The sequence below is a fragment of the Zea mays genome, chromosome 3, assembly GCF_902167145.1.
Source record: "Zea mays cultivar B73 chromosome 3, Zm-B73-REFERENCE-NAM-5.0, whole genome shotgun sequence".
NCBI lineage: Eukaryota > Viridiplantae > Streptophyta > Magnoliopsida > Poales > Poaceae > Zea > Zea mays.
In genome coordinates, this window is record NC_050098.1 from 96020520 (window position 1) to 96040687 (window position 20168).

Here is a 20168-nt window from a genome sequence, read left to right on the forward strand (position 1 = left end):
TGTTGGGCTTTTTACCGGTTAGGAGTTCATATGATGTCTTCTTGAGGATTCGGTGAAGATATAACCGGTTGATGGCGTAGCAGGCGGTGTTGACCGCTTCGGCCCAAAACCGGTCCAGTGTCTTGTACTCATCAAGCATGGTTCTTGCCATGTCCAATAGAGTTCGATTCTTCCTCTCCACTACACCATTTTGTTGGGGCGTGTAGGGAGAGGAGAACTCATGCTTGATGCCCTCCTCCTCAAGGAAGCCTTCAATTTGAGAGTTCTTGAACTCCGTCCCGTTGTCGCTTCTAATTTTCTTGATCCTCAAGCCGAACTCATTTTGAGCCCGTCTCAAGAATCCCTTTAAGGTCTCTTGGGTTTGAGATTTTTCCTGCAAAAAGAATACCCAAGTGAAGCGAGAATAATCATCCACTATTACAAGACAATACTTACTCCCGCCGATGCTTATGTAAGCAATCGGGCCGAATAGATCCATGTGGAGTAGCTCAAGCGGCCTGTCGGTCGTCATGATGTTCTTGTGTGGATGATGGACTCCAACTTGCTTCCCCGCCTGGCATGCGCTGCAAATCCTGTCTTTCTCAAAATGAACATTTGTTAATCCTAAAATGTGCTCTCCCTTTAGAAGCTTGTGAAGATTCTTCATCCCAACATGGGCTAGTCGGCGGTGCCAGAGCCAACCCATGTTAGTCTTAGCAATTAAGCAAGTGTCGAGTTCAGCTTTATTAAAATCCACTAAGTATAGCTGACCCTCTAACACACCCTTAAATGCTATTGAATCATCACTTCTTCTAAAGACAGTGACACCTATATCAGTAAAAAGACAGTTGTAGCCCATTTGACATAATTGTGAAACAGAAAGCAAGTTGTAATCTAAGGAATCAACAAGAAAAACATTTGAAATAGAATGGTCAGGAGATATAGCAATTTTACCAAGTCCTTTGACCAAACCTTGATTTCCATCCCCGAATGTGATAGCTCGTTGGGGATCTTGGTTTTTCTCATATGAGGAGAACATCCTTTTCTCCCCGGTCATGTGGTTTGTGCACCCGCTGTCGAGTATCCAACTTGAGCCCCCGGATGCATAAACCTACAAAACAAATTTAGTTCTTGACTTTAGGTACCCAAACTGTTTTGGGTCCTTTGGCATTAGATACAAGAACTTTGGGTACCCAAACACAAGTCTTGGAGCCCTTGTGTTTGCCCCCAACAAATTTGGCAACTACCTTGCCGGATTTGCTAGTAAGCACATAAGATGCATCAAAAGTTTTAAATGAAATGCTATGTTCATTTGATGCATTAGGAATTTTCTTCTTAGGCAACTTAGCATGGGTTGGTTGCCTAGAGCTAGATGTCTCACCCTTGTACATATAAGCATGATTAGGGCCAGAGTGAGACTTCCTAGAATGAATCTTTCTAATTTTGCTCTCAGGATAGCCGGCAGGGTACAAAATGTAACCCTCGTTATCCTGAGGCATGGGAGCCTTGCCCTTAACAAAGTTAGATAAGTTCTTTGGAGAGGCATTAAGTTTGACATTGTCTCCCCTTTGGAAGCCAATGCCATCCTTGATGCCAGGGCGTCTCCCATTATAGAGCATGCTTCTAGCCAATTTAAATTTTTCATTTTCTAAGTCATGCTCTCTAATCTTAGCATTTAGTTGAGCTATGTGATCATTTTGTTTTTTAATTAAGGCTAGGTGATTATGGATAGCATCAACATTAATATCTCTACATCTAGTACAAATGGAAATATGCTCAACATTAGATGTAGAGGGTTTGCAAGATTTTAGTTCAACAACCTTAGCATGCAACATATCATTTTTAGTTCTAAGGTCGGAGATAGTAGCATTGCAAACATCAAAATCCTTAGCCTTAGCAATTAGTTTCTCATTCTCATTTCTAAGGCTAGCAATGGAAACATTTAACTCATCAATCCTAGCAAGCAAATCAACATTATCATTTCTAGGATCAATGCAAACATGAGAATCTACCTTAGCAATTAATTTAGCATTTTCATTTCTAAGGTTGGCAATAGTGTCATGGCACATGCTTAGCTCACTAGATAATTTGTTACATTTTTCTACTTCTAGAGCATAAGCATTTTTAACCTTAACATGTTTCTTATTCTCCTTGATTAGGAAGTCCTCTTGGGAGTCCAAGAGATCATCCTTTTCATGGATGGCACTAATTAGTTCATTTAATTTTTCCTTTTGTTCTATGTTAAGGTTAGCAAAAAGAATGCGCAAGTTATCCTCCTCATTTTTATCATCATCCTCATCACTAGATGTTTCATATTTAGTGGAGGACCTTGATTTTACCTTCTTTTTGCCGTCCTTGGCCATGAGACACTTGTGGCCGACGTTGGGGAAGAGAAGGCCTTTGGTGACGGCGATGTTGGCGGCGTCCTCGTCGTCGGAGGAGTCGCTTGAGCTTTCGTCGGAGTCCCACTCCCGACAAACATGGGCATCGCCGCCCTTCTTCTTGTAATACTTCTTCTTCTCCTTTCTTCTTCCCTTCTTGTCGTCGCCCCTGTCACTGTCACTAGACATAGGACATTTTGCAATAAAGTGACCGGGCTTACCACACTTGTAGCAAACCTTCTTGGAACGGGGTTTGTAGTCCTTCCCCTTCTGTTGTTTGAGAATTTGCCGAAAGCTTTTGATGATTAGGGCCATCTCCTCGTTGTCGAGCTTGGAGGCGTCAATTGGTTGTCTACTTGGTGTAGACTCCTCCTTCTTCTCCTCCGTTGCCTTGAAGGCCACCGGTTGCGCCTCGGAGGTGGAAGGCTCGTCAAGCTCGTTGATCTTCTTGGAGCCCTTAATCATGCATTCAAAACTCACAAAATTCCCGATAACTTCCTCGGGGGTCATTAGTGGATATCTAGGATTCCCACGAATTAATTGTACTTGAGTGGGGTTAAGGAAAATAAGAGCTCTTAGAATAACCTTAACCACTTCGTGGTCATCCCATTTTGTGCTCCCGAGGTTGCGTACTTGGTTCACCAAGGTCTTGAGCCGGTTGTACATGTCTTGTGGCTCCTCCCCTTGGCGAAGACGGAAGCGACCGAGCTCCCCCTCGATCGTTTCCCGCTTGGTGATCTTGGTGAGTTCATCACCCTCGTGCGCCGTCTTGAGTAGGTCCCAAATCTCCTTGGCGTTCTTCAATCCTTGTACTTTGTTGTATTCCTCCTTGCTTAGGGAGGCAAGGAGGATGGTTGCGGCTTGGGAGTTGAAGTGCTCGATTTGGGCCACTTCGTCCGTGTCATAGTCCTCATCCCCTATTGATGGTACCTGTACACCATACTCAACAACATCCCATATTCTTTTGTGGAGAGAGGTTAGATGAAATCGCATCAAATTACTCCACATAGCATAATCTTCTCCATTAAAAGTTGGTGGTTTGCCTAATGGGACGGAAAGTAAAGGTGTATGTTTAGGAATGCGAGGGTAGCGTAGGGGGATCTTACTATACTTCTTGCGCTCTTGGCGCTTAGAAGTGACGGAGGGCGCATCGGAGTCGGAGGTAGAAGTTGATGAAGTGTCGGTCTCGTAGTAGACCACCTTCCTCATCCTCTTGTGCTTATCGCCTTTCCGATGTGGCTTGTGGGAAGAAGATTTTTCCTTCTTCTCTTTGTGGTGAGAAGAAGATTTCTTCTCCTTCCCTTTGTTGGAGGAGCTCTTCTTCTTCTCCCTCCTTTTGGTGCGGGACTCTTCCGATGAAGTGCTCCCGTAGCTTGTAGTGGGCTTTTCGCCGGTCTCCATCTCCTTCTTGGCGTGATCTCCCGACATCACTTCGAGCGGTTAGGCTCTAATGAAGCACCGGGCTCTGATACCAATTGATAGTCGCCTAGAGGGGGGGGGTGAATAGGGCGAAACTGAAATTTATAAATATAAACACAACTACAAGCCGGGTTAGCGTTAGAAATATAAACGAGTCCGCGAGAGAGGGCGCAAAACAAATCGCAAGCAAATAATGAAGTGTGACACACGGATTTGTTTTACCGAGGTTTGGTTCTCTCAAACCTACTCCCCGTTGAGGAGGCCACAAAGGCCGGGTCTCTTTCAACCCTTCCCTCTCTCAAACGGTCCCTCGGACCGAGTGAGCTTCTCTTCTCAAATCAAAGCCGGGAACAAAACTTCCCCGCAAGGGCCACCACACAATTGGTGCCTCTTGCCTTGATTACAATGGAGTTTTGATCACAAGAACAAGTGAGAAAGAAAAGAAGCAATCCAAGCGCAAGAGCTCAAATGAACACGGCAAATCACTCTCTCTAGTCACTAGGGTTTTGTGTGGAATTGGAGAGGATTTGATCTCTTTGAGTGTGTCTAGAATTGAATGCCTAGAGCTCTTGTAGTAGTTGAGAAGTGGAAAACTTGGATGGCAATGAATGTGGGGTGGTTGGGGTATTTATAGCCCCAACCACCAAAAGTGACCGTTGGCTGGCAGCCTCTGTTCGATGGCGCACCGGACAGTCCGGTGCACACCGGACAGTCCGGTGCCCCTGCCACGTCATCACTGCCGTTGGATTCTAGCCGTTGGAGCTTCTGACTTGTGGGCCCGCCTGGGTGTCCGGTGCACACCGGACATGTACTGTTTGATGTCCGGTGCACCGGCATGGGCGTGCCTGACGTCTGCGCGCGCTGCGCGCGCATTTAATGCACCGCAGGGAGCCGTTGGAGCCGTTGCTCCGCTGGCACACCGGACAGTCCGGTGCACACCGGACAGTCCGGTGAATTATAGCGGAGCGGCTGCCGCGCGAACCCGAGGCTGGCGAGTTCAGGAGGCCGAGCTTCCTTGGAGCACCGGACATGTCCGGTGCACACCGGACAGTCCGGTGAATTATAGCGCGCCGGCTTCCGAGAATTCCCGAGGGCGAAGAGTTTGAGTCTGAGTCCCCTGGTGCACCGGACATGTACTGTGCACTGTCCGGTGGCACACCGGATAGTCCGGTGCGCCAGACCAAGGGTGCCCTCGGTTGCCCCTTTGCTCCTTTATTGAATCCAACACTTGATCTTTTTATTGGCTAGATGTGAACCTTTTGCACCTGTATAACTTATACACTAGAGCAAACTAGTCAGTCCAATATTTGTGTTGGGCAATTCAACCACCAAAATTATTTAGGAACTAGGTGTAAGCCTAATTCCCTTTCAATCATGCCGCGATGGAGCCTTCCATGGATTTAGTGAGGCTGCCGCCATTACAGCCCAAGCATAAAAGGAGGCGTTCTAAGCGCGGGAAAGGGGCTGCGGTGTTGGGGCGCAGTCAGTCTCCCCCTGCTGACTTGGTTCCTCTCACGTCGAACTTGCCCTCTTGCGTTCTGGAACTTTCGACGGACATGGCAAGAGAAGAAGTTGCACTCCGTCGAGCATTATTTGTCACTGTTACTGGTACCAGACCCGCTGTTCTCGGCTCGGATGTGCTGGAGGAAGTGTCCCGTCGTTATTGCATCAATATTGATGATATGTCTATCCACCAGTCCATGCCGGAAGACTTCCTTATGTTTTTGCCGGATGAGGAAGTGGCGACAAGAGTGCTTAATGAAGGAAAGCCTTTCAGAGGCCCTATGTTCTCGCTCGTGTTCAAGCAATGGACAAGATTTGCACATGCCTCGGCTACGTCCTTCTCTCACTTGATGGATATTGAGATCCGTGGGATCCCAGCGCACGCGTGGGGTCTGAACACAGCCAAGAAGCTTCTTCCCTCGGCCATTTAATCAGGAGGCGAGATGTTTGACCTACAAGATTAGCATTGCTGCTATTCCGGCTCCCCTTCAGTTTCCCTCGGACAGCAGTCTGCCTCCTTCAGATGAGAATGAGTTTCATGGTGAGGAGGATGGAGATGTCCGGGGTCCGTCCAATCCCCGGATCCGACAGCCGTGCCCTTTGCAGCGTTAGCCTATCCACCATCGCCTCGGTTCACATCAGAGAGTGGGCAGAGAACGGTCTGTAGCTATGCATGGAAATATGATGGAGGCGCCGGTTCTAGCTCTGGTAGATGGTGCTGCTGTCAGTGTTGGTGATGGGCTGCTGACCTCACCTGGACCTTCCTCGCCTCAGCACAGAAGTTTGGCTGAGCCGCTGGAGAAGGCTGGGTTGAGCTCGCCCCTTTCTGCCACTTAAGTGCCATGCATGACAACCTCGAAGATTAACTTAGCTGGGCCGTCTGTGTCGGCTGCTGTAGGGTCGCTGGATTCAGTCCTCCCTATTTCGCCCAGCGACACAGGGCTGTTGCTGGGTTGCTGGAACAGGCTGGTGCGAATTCGCCCCATCCTGGTGGTTTTGATTTTACACTCGAGGCGTCTTCTGTCAGAATGGGGGCGTTGTCGGTTGCTGGGACTATTTCCCCACGGGCTCTGCTTGTCTATTCTAGAAGACGCCCCATTCTCGCAGATGTTGGTGCGGACTCTGTTTCTGGGACAACAGACCGGGTGGATGATCTCGAGCTTAGTTCTCCGACGGGAAGGCAAGAGCTACTAGAGGGACAAACGGGGGATGATTGCTCCGCTGACTGTATTTCGGCATCAGTTTTGGATACCACGACTTCGGATGTTGACCATTCGTTGGTGCAGGATTTTTTGGCCACCATCACTAAGCCAGTTGTCTGCATCTTGGCCAGACCAGCTACCCAAAAGCGGCGACGTAAGCAGACGCCAAAAGACTTTATACCTAGAAGAAGTCACAGGCTGAAGAAGGAGGGTAGGGGGGCGCCTTCCACAGCTGTCAGAAAAATCAGAGTGGATATTGCTAGAACTTTGGGGATATTGGCTGACGAGGAGGGATTGGCACAAGAAGCTCTTGATGAATATGGGTGGCTGTTTTCTAAGCCTCTATCTCAGGACCATGTCGCTGCCTTAGCTGCATTGTTCGGTTGGGTAATTCCGGAGAATGCCGATGCTGCAGATTCATTGTTGGGACAGAGTCCCATTATTGTGTAGTTCTCCCTTTTTTGGGTTGGAAAGTTTTTTCCTTAGTCGTACTCCTGTCCTTTGTCTCAATGGATATCTCAAAAATGTTGATTTGGAATGTAAGGGGACTCAATAATAAGTCTCGACGGGATTCTGTTCGAAGTTTGATTGATTCTGTGAAGCCGGATGTGGTTTGTCTGCAAGAAACAAAAAAGGAAAATATTTCTAGGTGGGCAGTCATGTCGACCCTTGGGGCTGATTTTGATGAATTCGTGTTCCTCCTAGCAGATGGTTCTCGGGGTGGCATCCTGGTGGCTTGGAAGGGCAATGTGTGCAAGGCTATTGCATCAAGGGTGGATCTTTTTTCTGTTTCTGTTCAGTTCTAGCAGAGTGAGGGCCCCCCTTGGTGGTTCACTGGAGTCTATGGCCCACAGTCGGACGTCTTGAAGGTGCAATTTCTGCAAGAACTTCGTAGCATTCGCCTTACCTGTGTTGGACCGTGGCCTGTTGGAGGGGATTTCAACCTCATTTATAAAGTGGAAGACAAAAATAATCAAAATGTTGACAGGGCAATGATGGGCCGTTTTCGTCGTCTTCTTAATGAGCTTGAGTTGGTGGAAATTGATCTTTTGGGTAGACAATTTACTTGGTCTAATGAGCGGGAAGCGCCAACCCTTGTCAGATTAGATCGTGTTTTTGTGACCACTGATTGGTACCAGCTGTTCCCAGATTGCATTCTGCAAGCTTTGGCTTCTTCCATTTCAGATCATTGCCCTTTATTGCTGGGCTTGAGGGACTCCTTCATGGGTAAACGTCGCTTTCATTTCGAAAGTTTTTGGCCAAAACATGATGGCTTTATGGAGGTTGTGCAGCAGTCCTGGGAGCAGCCGATTATGGCTGTTTGCCCTTTACAGAGGCTCGCAGACAAGCTGCGGAGGCTTGCCAAAAATCTGCAATCTTAGAGTCATAGGAAGACAGGCAATATCAAGCGACAACTTCTTCTTGCAAGGGAGATTATTCATCAACTGGAATCTGCCCAGGATTCAAGATTGCTGTCCTCACTGGAAATTTGGCTTCGGAGACAGCTTAAGCATCATATTTTGGGCTTGTCTTCCTTGGAGAGGACCAGGGCAAGGCTGCGTTCTGGTCTGAGATGGCTCAAAGAGGGGGATGCCAATACTGCTTACTTCCAGCACCATGCCAGATATAGGAAAAAGAAAAAATTTATTGCCAGTTTGAAGAAAGAGGACAGGGTGTTCACTGATCAGAAGGATAAGATTGAGGTGGTCTGGGATTTTTACAGCAATTTATTGGGATCTGAGGGACAGCGTAACTTCACTTTTGATCTTCAATCCTTTCATCGATCAGCTGTTGATCTTACCGAGTTAGACCGGATTATTGATGAGGAAGAAATTTGGAACACCATCAAATCCATGCTTTCAGACAAAGCTCCCGGGCCAGATGGCTTTACAGGTAGATTCTACAAGATGGCTTGGCAAATTATCAAAGTAGATTTTATGGCTGCTGTGAATAAACTGTTTCAGGGTGATGATAGTAGACTTTTTCTCCTCAATTCTGCATATATTACCCTGCTGCCCAAGAAAGTTGATGTGGAGGAGGTAAAAGATTTTCGCCCCTTAAGTCTGATCCATAGTTTCGCCAAGATCATCACTAAACTGCTGGCTAATCGGTTATCAGGGAAATTATCGCAGCTTGTGTCACCTAATCAATGTGCGTTCGTGAAAGGTAGATACATTTTGGATAACTTTGTTCTTGTGCAACAGATGGCCCGAGCTTTGCACATGCAAAAGGAACCGAGAGTGCTCCTAAAGCTTGACATCACCAAGGCCTTTGATTCAGTTTCATGGCCTTTCCTTTTGAAGGTCTTACAACATCTTGGTTTTGGCACTTGGTGGTGTAATTTGTTGGCAAAGTTGCTACGCTCTTCTTCTACTAGAGTTCTGGTTAACGGTGAACTGGGAGAATTGATTTACCATCAAAGGGGTCTCCGTCAGGGAGACCCTTTATCTCCTATGCTCTTTGTGTGTGTTATGGACGTTCTAAATTCAATAATCTTGAAGGCTGAGAGCTTTGGTTTGTTACAACCGCTGCTTCGTCGGGGAATTGGACAGAGAATTTCCTTATACGCCGATGATGTAGTTCTTTTTATGCATCCGGTGAGGAGCGACTTGGAGACAGTCAAACAAGTTTTGAAGGTTTTTGGTGAAGCCTCAGGACTTGGTTTGTTACAACCGCTGCTTCGTCGGGGAATTGGACAGAGAATTTCCTTATACGCCGATGATGTGGTTCTTTTTATGCATCCGGTGAGGAGCGACATGGAGACAGTCAAACAAGTTTTGAAGGTTTTTGGTGAAGCCTCAGGACTTGTTACTAATTTAGCAAAGAGCTCGTTTACTCCGATTTGCTGCAATGACCAGGAGGTTTTGGCAATCCAAGAGACGCTATCTTGTAATTTGGTGAATTTTCCTTGCAAGTACTTGGGCCTGCCTTTGTCTATTAGAAAGCTCTCCAAGAGGGACCTTCTCCCTCTAGTTGAGAAGGTTGCGGATCGATTGCCTGGTTGGAAAGCTGCTCTTATTCACCCAGCCGGTAGGGCTACTCTTGTTAAATCTGTCCTCTCAGCTATTCCAGTTTACCACCTTATTGCACTTCAATGCCCCAAATGGGTCATCAAAGCCATTGACAAGATTAGGAGAGGTTTCCTCTGGAAAGGCCGCAAAAATATCAAAGGAGGGCACTGTTTAGTGGGATGGCAGAAGGTGTGTTTACCATTGACTTTGGGTGGTTTAGGTGTTCCAAATCTTGAAGTTATGGGCTGGTCCCTCAATATGAGATGGCTATGGTTGAAGAAAACACAACCTGAGCGGCTGTGGGCTTTCTTGGATGTCCAAGTTCATCCCAATGCTGCTGCCCTTTTTGCTGCATCGGTTCAGTCAGTAGCGGGCAGTGGAACTGACACCAAATTTTGGACTGATCGCTGGCTGCACGGCAAAAGAATTGCAGATTGGGCTCCTTCACTGTTTGCTGCTATTAACAAGAAGGCTGTGAGGTCAAGAACTTTCCAGGAAGCAATTAATGGTAGCAGTTGGGTTCTTGACATTAGGGGAAATTTCTCCTCCATGGTTTTCTCCGAATTTTTCCAGATCTGGGATCTTGTTCGGGAGGTTCGACTGTTATCAGATGTTCCAGATCAGCACATATGGACACCTTCCTCCTCAGGCTCTTACTCGTCCAAATCGGCGTATGATCGTTTTATGATGGGAAAGGTGGGTTTTGCGCCTGCTGAGCTTATTTGGAGAAGCTGGGCCCCTCCAAGATGCAAGTTCTTTCTTTGGCTTGCGACTCGAGATAGGTGCTGGACTGCAGATCGTTTGGCGAAGAGGGGTTTGGATCATCCTGTTCAATGCCCCCTTTGTGATCAAGAGGATGAAACGGTGCATCATCTTTTAATTTCTTGTGTCTTCTCTAGGGAAGTGTGGTTTAGGATTTTCTCCCTGGTTAATCTGCGGCAGCTCTCCCCCACAACGGCTGATTTGGTTTTCCAAGATTGGTGGGCTAATTTGGAGGCCAAGGTCCCTTATGCGCTGCGCAAAGGGATTAACTCCCTTGTGATGTTGGTGGCATGGTGGCTTTGGAAGCAGCGGAATAATTGTGTGTTTGAGGGGGATCCTCCTAGTGGCAACCAGATTATTCAGAACATCAAGGACGACGCTCAGAGGTGGTGTCTCGCGGGTGCCAAAGATCTGGGCACCATCTGGCCTTAGTTTAGGGGCAGCTTTGGCTGTCTTCTAGATGGATGTTTATTTTATTTTTATTTTTATTTTTTTGTTTTCTTGATTTTTTCTCTGTACTCTGATCTTCTTTAGACCATTGGTGTTTCTTCTATCTTAATATATCTAATGCGCAGTTCTCCTGCGCGTTTTAGAAAAAAAAGTGAAAAATTTCGAACTATGCTTAATGTTAAAATTGGGAAAGGGTTGGTATTTGGTGGAAATATCTATTTGTCTTTATAATCAATTATTCCAGAGCAAGTTTGGGTGGCTAGAGATGAAACTCAACAGGTAAAAAAATATACAAAGATGTATTAGTAACAGTAATAGTAGTAATAATAGGACAAGGGGAATGATAGCCTCATGTTCGTGCATGTTGGTTGCTGATCTCCGCATGCTCTTGCCCAGAGGCCAGAGCTTGTTCTTTCTCTGTTTGTATCAACATTCAAATTAAAAAGACAACCTGTTAAGTGCAAGCTACATCTTTCGGTGAAAGATGGAGTTATGCCCCAAATGCAAAAAGTAAGAGAGACTGCAACATAAAGATATACTTTTTTCATACTGTTCCTTTGGCCAAGTTTGTCTTATATCAAATTGTATTCTGTACTTTTTTCTAGCATTGTCTGTTTGCTCAGGTTCAAGCCCATCTTTAAGAGATATAGTACCTATGTTTGTTCTTTCCATTTTTGTCCGTTATATTAGATGTTGGGAACTATATCATATGGTACATTTCTTTCCTACAGTCACAGAAGGAACTATATGAAAAGCATCATAATACAGCTGATGGGCGTATCAGGATATGGTTTGGGTTGAGACAGATAATGAATGCAACTGATCGTTTACTGCTTGAAACAAGAGATATTGCCCAGAAGCTAAATACTGGAATCCATATGGTACTTACACAAAATTTATTGGTGTATTCAAGTTTATATAATTTAAGATAATGTGCTATTTCATTTGGTTCATGCTTACATGATAATCTGTTTCATGCATTCATGCAAAATCTTAGTAATAGCTTGCACTGTTTTCTAGTAGGGAATATTTATGATTTGACTTATGAACGTCCTGAAGTGCTTGTGCTAGATGCCTAGATCTGTACATTTAGGGTTTGTTTGGTTGGGTTGTGGCTGCGAAAAAAGTTATTCGGCGCTGTGAGTTGTGAAAAAAGCTGCTGTGAATTGTTAAAAAAACTAAAAACGTTTTTGGTGGAAACCACTAAAAGTCGTTAAAAGTTCTTCCATATATATTTTCACAGTTCCATCGAAAGCCAGTAAAAGCAGGTCCAGATGTGCTTTCAGTTTTGCACTGTGAAAAAGTCGACTTTTAGAAAAAAGCTGCTTCCTAGATCCAGCCCTTTGGTTTGGCTTTTGGCTTTTAGGGGACAAAAGTCAAAGCCAAAGCAAACATACCCTTAGTCAAGGGAGACACCAGCCAGGGTTCAAGTCCTGGTGACAACAACAAAACCCCCTTGCTAGCAACCCAAAAAAATAGTTCATATGTTGGAATTTTCAGGCGTTGCGCCGCAAAGGGCCAACTGAAGAAAGCAAGTGGACCTGCCCCTTTGTGGATGACAACACCGAATCCTATTCCTGAGGCGTCACATTCGACGATGCACAACATGTCGAAGTTTGTAGTTGGAGGACAGGCACGGTTGACAGAGTGCGTTTGAGTGCATTGAACGCCTCTGTTGCTTCGAGCGACCAGGTGAATCCATCCTTGCGTAGTAGCCATGTAAGCGGGGCTACGAGAAGGCCAAAATCCTTGATGAATTTGCAGTAATAGCCCGCTAGGCCAAGGAAGCCTTGTAAGCCCCAGGTCGAGCGTGACGTAGGCCATGTTGTCATGGCCTCCACCTTGTTATCCATGATTGCCCCATCCACGGAGATGATGTGCCCCAAGTACTCTATCGACGATGCGCCGAACTTGCACTTGGAGTGCTTGATGTAGAGGTGGTTGTCGAGGACTGTGGTCAGCACTGCCTTGATGTGCTACAGATGAAGCAAACAAGGGGAGATATAGATCAATATATCATCAAAGAACTCGATGAAAAACTTGCGGAGGAATGGCCGCAACACGGTGTTGATGAGGCTTTGGAAGGTTGCAGGCGCGTTCGTCAAGCTGAATGACATGGCGAGGAACTCGAAGTGGCCATGGTGTGTGCGGAAGGTTGTCTTCTCGACGTTGCCGGGGTGCATGTGCACTTGGTGGTACCTTAAGCGGAGGTCGAGCTTGGTGAAGAATTGGGCACCCTGAAGCTCATCCAACAGCTCGTCAACCACCGGGATCAAGAATTTGTTTTTGACCGTGTGATCGTCGTTTCTTCCTTTGGCTCGCTGCCCATAGGAAATGCTAGACTGCTGACAGATTGGCCAAAAGAGGTTTGGACCATCCTCCCAAATGCCTCTTCTGTGACCAAGAAGCTGAGAGCCTGGATCATATCCTGGTGGCCTGTGTGTTTACAAGGGATTTCTGGTTTTCACCTTTTGCGGCAATTTGGTTTCCAGAATTTGGCACCACAGCCTGGACGCATATCCTTTATGAGTTGGTGGGAGGAGATTTCTGAAGCTGTGAACGACCTTGCTTTGAAGGGCCTCAACTCACTGATTTCCCTAGGAGTTTGGACCCTTTGGAATCATAGAAATCGTTGTGTTTTTTTGACAGCTGGACTCCTAATTTATCTCTAGTTCTTAGTTCAGCAGGGGAGGAAAGATTGAGATGGGTGATGGCTGGGGCCAAAGGCATTTCCTTTTTGGCTGCCTGTCACCCTGCAGTCTAGTTTCTCTCTCCCTATTTTTCTTGTTGTGAGGATGTTGTTGTCAGGGCCTAAGGAGGCCCACGGAGGGGCTGCGGCAGCAGCAGCTATGGACCTTCCAAGGGGGATTAGATAAGGATAGTTAGAGATAAGATTACAAGATTAGTTGAGATTATCTAGGAGATTAGTTGAGATTATATAGGAAGGTTATCAGTAGTAGTTGTTGAGAGTTTTTAGGAGAGTTTTAAGGAGATAAGGATCTCTAGCTAGATAGGGGCGACCAGCTGGCCTATTTATGTAATAAATGGATGAGAAATAAAGCATGAAAGAATTAGAAGGAATAAACTCTCCTCTTGCTGTGCCGTGGGCAGAGGCCTCCGACCGACGTTCCTACCCATCGATACCCCTCTCCAATCCCTCACCGATCTAGCGACCATAACACCTGGTATTCAGAGCCAATTTTTTCCCATCGCCCTTTCACCGCGTCTATTCCTGCGCTGTTCGCCCGCAACACGCTGCCGCCACCACATCTCCGTTGTGTGTCCGCCACATCTACGTCGTCGCTCACCACCACACCTCAACCAGCACGCGTACAACCGACCCGCCAGCGCCGACGCGCGATCCCTCGCGCGCAGCCCGACGACCCACTCAGCGCCCCCCGCCAGGCCACTTCCACGCCGAAGGCCTCGCCGCTCAAGGTCCGCCACCGCCACCTCCACCTCCACACCGGCAGGTTATGTCACCCTCCGCGACGTTGGGACGCCTCCGCCCCGCGCCGCCGGGACGCCACCTCCGCACCACGTTGTGGGCGCCACTCTGGGTTGCCTAGACCCAACCGGACCCGATGTTGAGCGGTAGTGGCTCGTCCGGGCGCGCAGCCCCGTTGTACGCGCCGGAAGACCCGTCGGTGCCCAAGCCGTGGCGCGGCCTCGTTGATGGCATCACCGGCTACCTCTACTACTGGAACCCCTACACCAACGTCACATAGTATGAGCGGCCCACGACCGCGCCTCTGCCTCTCGTGGGTCCTTGGGTTCCCGACCAGGCATACTTCGACGATCTGTTTGCGAAGCTCAATGCAATCAACATGGTGCTCTCCAGCAGCACGCCAGCACCAGCGGCCTGGCCGTCGTCGCCCGCTCCGACACCTATATCTTTGTGGGCGGCGATGCCTACCAGTTGCGTTGCGCCCTTAGGGCCGTCTTCATCACCAGTTGCATGGCTGACGACGCCAGGGGCAACCATACCAGGACCGGTGTACCAGCCCCTGGCGCCGACTCTCACTGCTACTACCATGTCGATGACTGCAGCACCCCCTCCTTCCCCATCTACGACGGCAGCGGTGACCCTCTGGGGTGGTTCAACTGTTGCGAGTAGTTCTTCTGGTGCCAGCGCACTCTGGAGTCCGACAAGGCTTGGCTGGCATCGTATAACCTCACCGACCACGCACATATGTGGTCGGTGGTTCTAGCGGCTGGAACGCGATGAGCGTGAGGTCACGTGGCCACAGTTCAAGATCATGTGCCAGCAGCGCTTTGGTTCCCTCGTAGTAGTGGCGACTTCTGCTGCCACGTTTGTCGTGCCCTCATCGCCGACACCGCCCCCGTCATCAGGAGCAGCCATCACCGCTACCCTTGACCCCAAGAGCAATGTCCAGGAGAGGGTGCTTGCTCCGCGATAGACGAAGGCGGCCGTCCACCTGTAGGCTGCATCACGCGGTTTCCTAGGGCGTCGGCGGGTGAAGCAGATGATGGGGGTGCTCCATTGCGGGGGAGTCGTAGCTGCACCAGCGCGCCCGAGCAACGTGGTGGTTGTTCACCTCCGCGTACAAGAGGCTGCAAGACATGGCGCCCCTCTGCAACGCTCCGTCCGGCGCTGGCCCTCATCTGCGGCGACCGTGCAACTACCACGACTACTCTCCTTCGTACAAGGGGGTCTGCTGGCCTCGCCACCATCTTCTCTAGCCACACCACCCTTTGCGCACTGGTGGCCGCAGGACCATGAGGGGCTGCACTACATGGGATTCACTTGCTGCAAGCAACACCAACGTTGGCCTCCACGGGCCCGCCTCCAAAGGCTGCTGTGTCTTTACCTCCATGGTTTTAGCTCGCACTCTCCTCTTCACTGTGCAACGTTTCCTTGGGACACATGATGATGCTTGCAGTTGCATTATATCTAGAATAATTAAAAGATGAGTCGAGATGTAAAAGATTCATTTTTCGGTGATGGGTTAGGTCATTACAGGTCGTTTGTTGAATGCTGCAGCTCGAGGGCGAGCTGCTTGTCCAGGGAGGGTGTAGTGTCAGGGCCTAAGGAGGCCCACAGAGGGGCTGCGGCAGCAGCAACCATAGGCCCTCCAAGGGGGATTAGATAAGGATAGTTAGAGATAAGATTAGAAGATTAGTTGAGATTATCTAGGAGATTAGTTGAGATTATCTAGGAAGGTTATCAGTTAGTAGTTGTTAAGAGTTTTTAGGAGAGTTTTAAGGAGATAAGGGTCTCTAGATAGATAGGGGCGGCCAGCTGGCCTATTTATGTAATCAATGGATGAGAAATAAAACAGACAAGAATTGGAAGGAAGAAACCCTCCTCTTGCTTGGCCGTGGGCAGAGGCCCCCGGCCGACGTTCCTGCCCATCGATACCCCTCTCCAATCCCTCACTGATCTAGCGACCATAACAGTTGTCCATAAGTCCTTATGAGTCCTTTTATGTTTTTATGTTTTCGTCCTCCGTAAGGAGGCTCTTGTATCTAGGCTGTTTTCTGGCCCCATAACCTTCTTTCTTCATAATGAGACGCAGTCCTCCCGCGTTTTCGAGAAAAAAAATCGTGTGGTCGTTGGGTACCCTGTAGTTGATGCGGAATCTCTAGGAATGTCTGGTTTCTTGACGAGCAGAATTGGTGCCGAGAATGCCGACGTGCTGTTCTAATGACACTATGGACGAGCATGTCGGCACACTGCCTTTTGAGCTCATCTTTCTGTAATTGCCGATAGTGGTATGGGTGCACGACAATGGGGGCGGTTCTAGGCATGAGGTGAATCTTGTGGTCGCAGCTATGTGGTGGGGGTAGCCCTGATGGAGTGGCGAATACCACGTCGAATGCCTAGAGGAGGTTGTCCAGCATGGGTTGTTCTGTCGTGGCCACGAGTGCGGTTGGCATAATGTTGTTGCCTAGTGGTGCATAGATGTCACGCCATCCGTTGTGCCTGCCAGAACGAAAGGGACAAGCTGGCAAGGTCCCATAGGATTGGCCCAAGGATCTGAAGGATTGCCACTCCATGGACGACATCGTAGCCTTCCAGCGGAATGGCATAGCAGTTGGCAGTGAAGGTCTCTGTGCCGATGAGGAGAGAGAGTCCCGGGTGAATCCCTGACATCCCACCGCGTCTCTGTTGGCCACTCTGATGTTGATTGCTGGGATGGTGGCGAGGTGCAAGATAAGTCGAGCGGCAAGGATCTGGTGGATGAAATTATGTGTGGAACTCATGTCCAGTAGTGCGATGAGCTGATGGTGATTGATGTCATCATTTGCATGGTGTCTTATGTGCGGATGCCTGCTAGCGCGTGCAGAGATACGACAAGAGGGTTAGATGTGTCCTCCCGCGCGGCCTCCTCGTCCTCGTGCTCCGGTTAATCCTCCACCTCCATGTAGAAGAGACATTGGCAATGATGGCCATGTACATACTGTTCATCATAGTTGTAGCATATGCCCTACATGCGACGCTCGGTTAATTCGGTTGGAGTGAGGTGCCGTGTCATGGGGCGGCAGCCTAGATCATGGAGGCCATAGAGATAGGCTCAGGGTTAGGATTAGTGGATAAAGATTAGATAAGATTGAGTTAGTTACTTGGGATTAGATTAGATAAGATTGATTTAGTTACTTGGGGGCCAAGTCTTCGTATCTATATAAGGATGGGCTGTACCTCCTTAAGGGAATCAATGAAGAAGAATTAGTCCCATATCTCTCTAATAGTCTAGTCCCCCCCAAGCCGACTCTGCTCGGCTATCTTTCCGGCGCTGTTTATCCCCCTATGAACTAGGATTCATAACATCTGGTATCATGAGTCAGGGATCCTTTCCCATGACTTCTGCTACGGACGATGTACGCACTTGGTGTGAGGAGCTCGCTCATGCCAGGGTGGATCTGGAGCATGCCCGGTCTGCTATCCTCTAGCTCCGTGATATACTCGCGGCAAAGGTGGAGTCTGACCGCCGATCAGTGGCGCCAACACAACTGCAAGCGGCTGCACGTGGCTTCGTAGCGCGGCGTCCAATGCGGTAAGTTGCGGCAGCGGCGTGGCTGTAGGCAGTGGCGTGCCGTCTTCAGGTTGTGGCACGCGACTTCTTGGCACGGCGTCAAGCACGACAGCGGCGATACGGCTGCAGGCAGCGACACATGGCTTCTTAGCGTGGCGTCAAGCACAACAAGCGGCAGCGCGTTGGCAGGCTGTGGTTCGCCGTTCCTTGGTACATCGACTTGCATCGATATTGCGTGTTGAACAACACGCGACACATGGGGCAAGGCCTTCAGCAGGGTTGGCCGATCCTCCACTCCAGTTCACCGTCCTGATCCATAGCCATGTGGACAGTAAGAACCCGTCTGGTTGGGTGACCCTGTCTCCACTAGAACTCGCAACAGCTCAGGCCGTAGAACTGGTGAGCTGCCACGTCTTGGCCTTTGCAGCCTGGACGAGATTGTTCCCATGGGATCTAGGGGAACAACCTTGGCATATGTTAGGTTCTTTATTTTATTTGCAAATAAATTAAAGCCGAGATGTAAAAGGCTTCTAGTTAGGGTTTCACTTTCACGTGCATATCAAGTTAGACAGCAAGGCTGTTGCCATGCACCCCATTACAGCTCGAGGACGAGCTGTCTTCGAAGGGTGGGGAAATGTCATGGGGCGGCAGCCCAGAGCATGGAGGCCATAGAGATAGGCTCAGGGTTAGGATTAGTGGATAAAGATTAGATAAGATTGAGTTAGTTTCTTGGGATTAGATTAGATAAGATTGAATTAGTTACTTGGGATTAAATTAGATAACATTGAGTTAGTTACTTAGGGGTCAAGTCTTCCTATCTACATAAGGATGGGTTGTACCTCCTTAAGAGAATCAATGAAGAAGAATTAGTCCCATATCTCTCTAATAGTCTAGTCCCCCCCTCCTAGCCGACTTTGCCCTACTATCTTCCCAGCGCTGTTTACCCCCCTATGAACTAGGATTCATAACATGCCGAAATGGCCGAGACATTGGTGTTGTGCTGTCGGACGCAGGCGCTTGCGTTGGTTGCATTGATCCTGCTGGCGCTGGTGCAGGGGTGGCCACTTGAAGGCGTGGTGGTGCACACTGGTGTCGTGGTAACGTCGCTGCAGGTAGGCCCTCAGGGGCATGTGCGCGGCGCTCATACGTGCGCGCCATGCTCATGGCCACATGGATGTTGGAGGGGTTAACGAACTCGACGTGGATTGTTGCTTATCTGTTCTTCTATATTACCCATCTTTGTTGTCGATACCCTTCTTCCCTTGCCTTTTTCCCATGTTAAGTGCTCCTTTGGAACGGAGGATTTTTCCCGTTTCCTACGTTTTTACTGTGAAAATGAACTGATTCCTATGAAATCCTATATGATTCCTCTGAAATTCTTGCATTCCAAAGGAGCCCTAAGATAAGGGAGAAGGTTTTATCGATTTAATTATGTTGTCCTCTTATGATTCGTCGCAGGAGTCTTGATAGGTGGCCAACACATTTTTCTAGATCTGTTTCTATATTTTCTTATATGCATGCATGTATATACTTTATGTATAAAAAATATTAGCAAACATAATGGGTATTCAACTGAATACCCTTGAATAAAGCTGGGCCCACCCTTGCTTGGCCCAGGTTACAGTGTGGCCCTGTAGTGTGAAGCTAGGGCCAGTCTGTGTTGTTGAGGCTTCTTAATCATAATGCCTTGTGGAGGCTATTCCCTAGAAATAGAATTGTTGCACCTAGCCTACCCTAACTTTCATGGGACTAAAGGCTTTGCTGTTGATTGAATTGCTAAGCCTGGTAACCTTCGTAGATTTTCTTACAACATTGTCTTGCACCTCATTCAGCATATTGCAGAAATACCATATGAAAATCAACTTATACTTCGGACCAAAGGAATTGATCATGGCACAGTGACATATTTAGACAAAATTGATTTCCTGAGGAGTAATTTACTGGCTGCCCATTCTGTTTGGTTGAATGTACCTGAGGTGAGTAAACTTTTTCACAATCAATTGTTGCCTTGCACATTGTCTACTCTGTTTGTATCCTGAGAACATATAGTAGTTATCAAATATACAAAATAGCCTAGAAAATGTTCTGGTTCTAAGAATGCCATGGCTTTAGTTTTTATTCTGTCCCAAAATCTAGGTGGGGTGGGGTGGGGTGGTGGTGGTGGTGGTTAGGTGCTATGGATAGTTTACTGGAAGTCTGGAGGACGAGGTCAATGGCATCCTGTTGGTGCCATGATTGCAGGAGGAAGATAGTGGGCTCGGTGGATTACAGCAGAGATAGAAGAACCGAGGATATTGGCAACGAAGAACAAAAATGGTACAAACAAGAAATATACATAGATCACGTCCTTGTTCCCCAAAACAGAGCTCCTTATAAAGGTACTCAGGACTAGTAGTACATGGCCTGAATCTTCTAGTCTGTGCATGTTACAATTAAATATTTATTCATGCTTTACTTCCAGGA

The 20168-nt window shown here is 48.0% G+C and overlaps 1 protein-coding gene across 13 annotated transcripts in view; it reads left to right on the forward strand.

The window, feature by feature from the left end:
• LOC100283572 (uncharacterized) overlaps nt 1-20168 on the forward strand; it is a 68440-nt gene that overhangs the window by 22169 nt on the left and 26103 nt on the right. For 9 of the 13 annotated variants that reach the window (XM_020549753.2, XM_020549752.2, XM_023301889.1 and 6 more), the window contains exons 4-5: nt 11439-11588; nt 19538-19681. In XM_020549753.2, the coding sequence (XP_020405342.1) occupies nt 11439-11588; nt 19538-19681 (294 nt within the window). The remainder of the gene's footprint in view (nt 1-11438; nt 11589-19537; nt 19682-20168) is intronic. The other 4 variants (XM_035965873.1, XM_035965874.1, XM_035965869.1 and 1 more) reach the window with 2 other exon arrangements.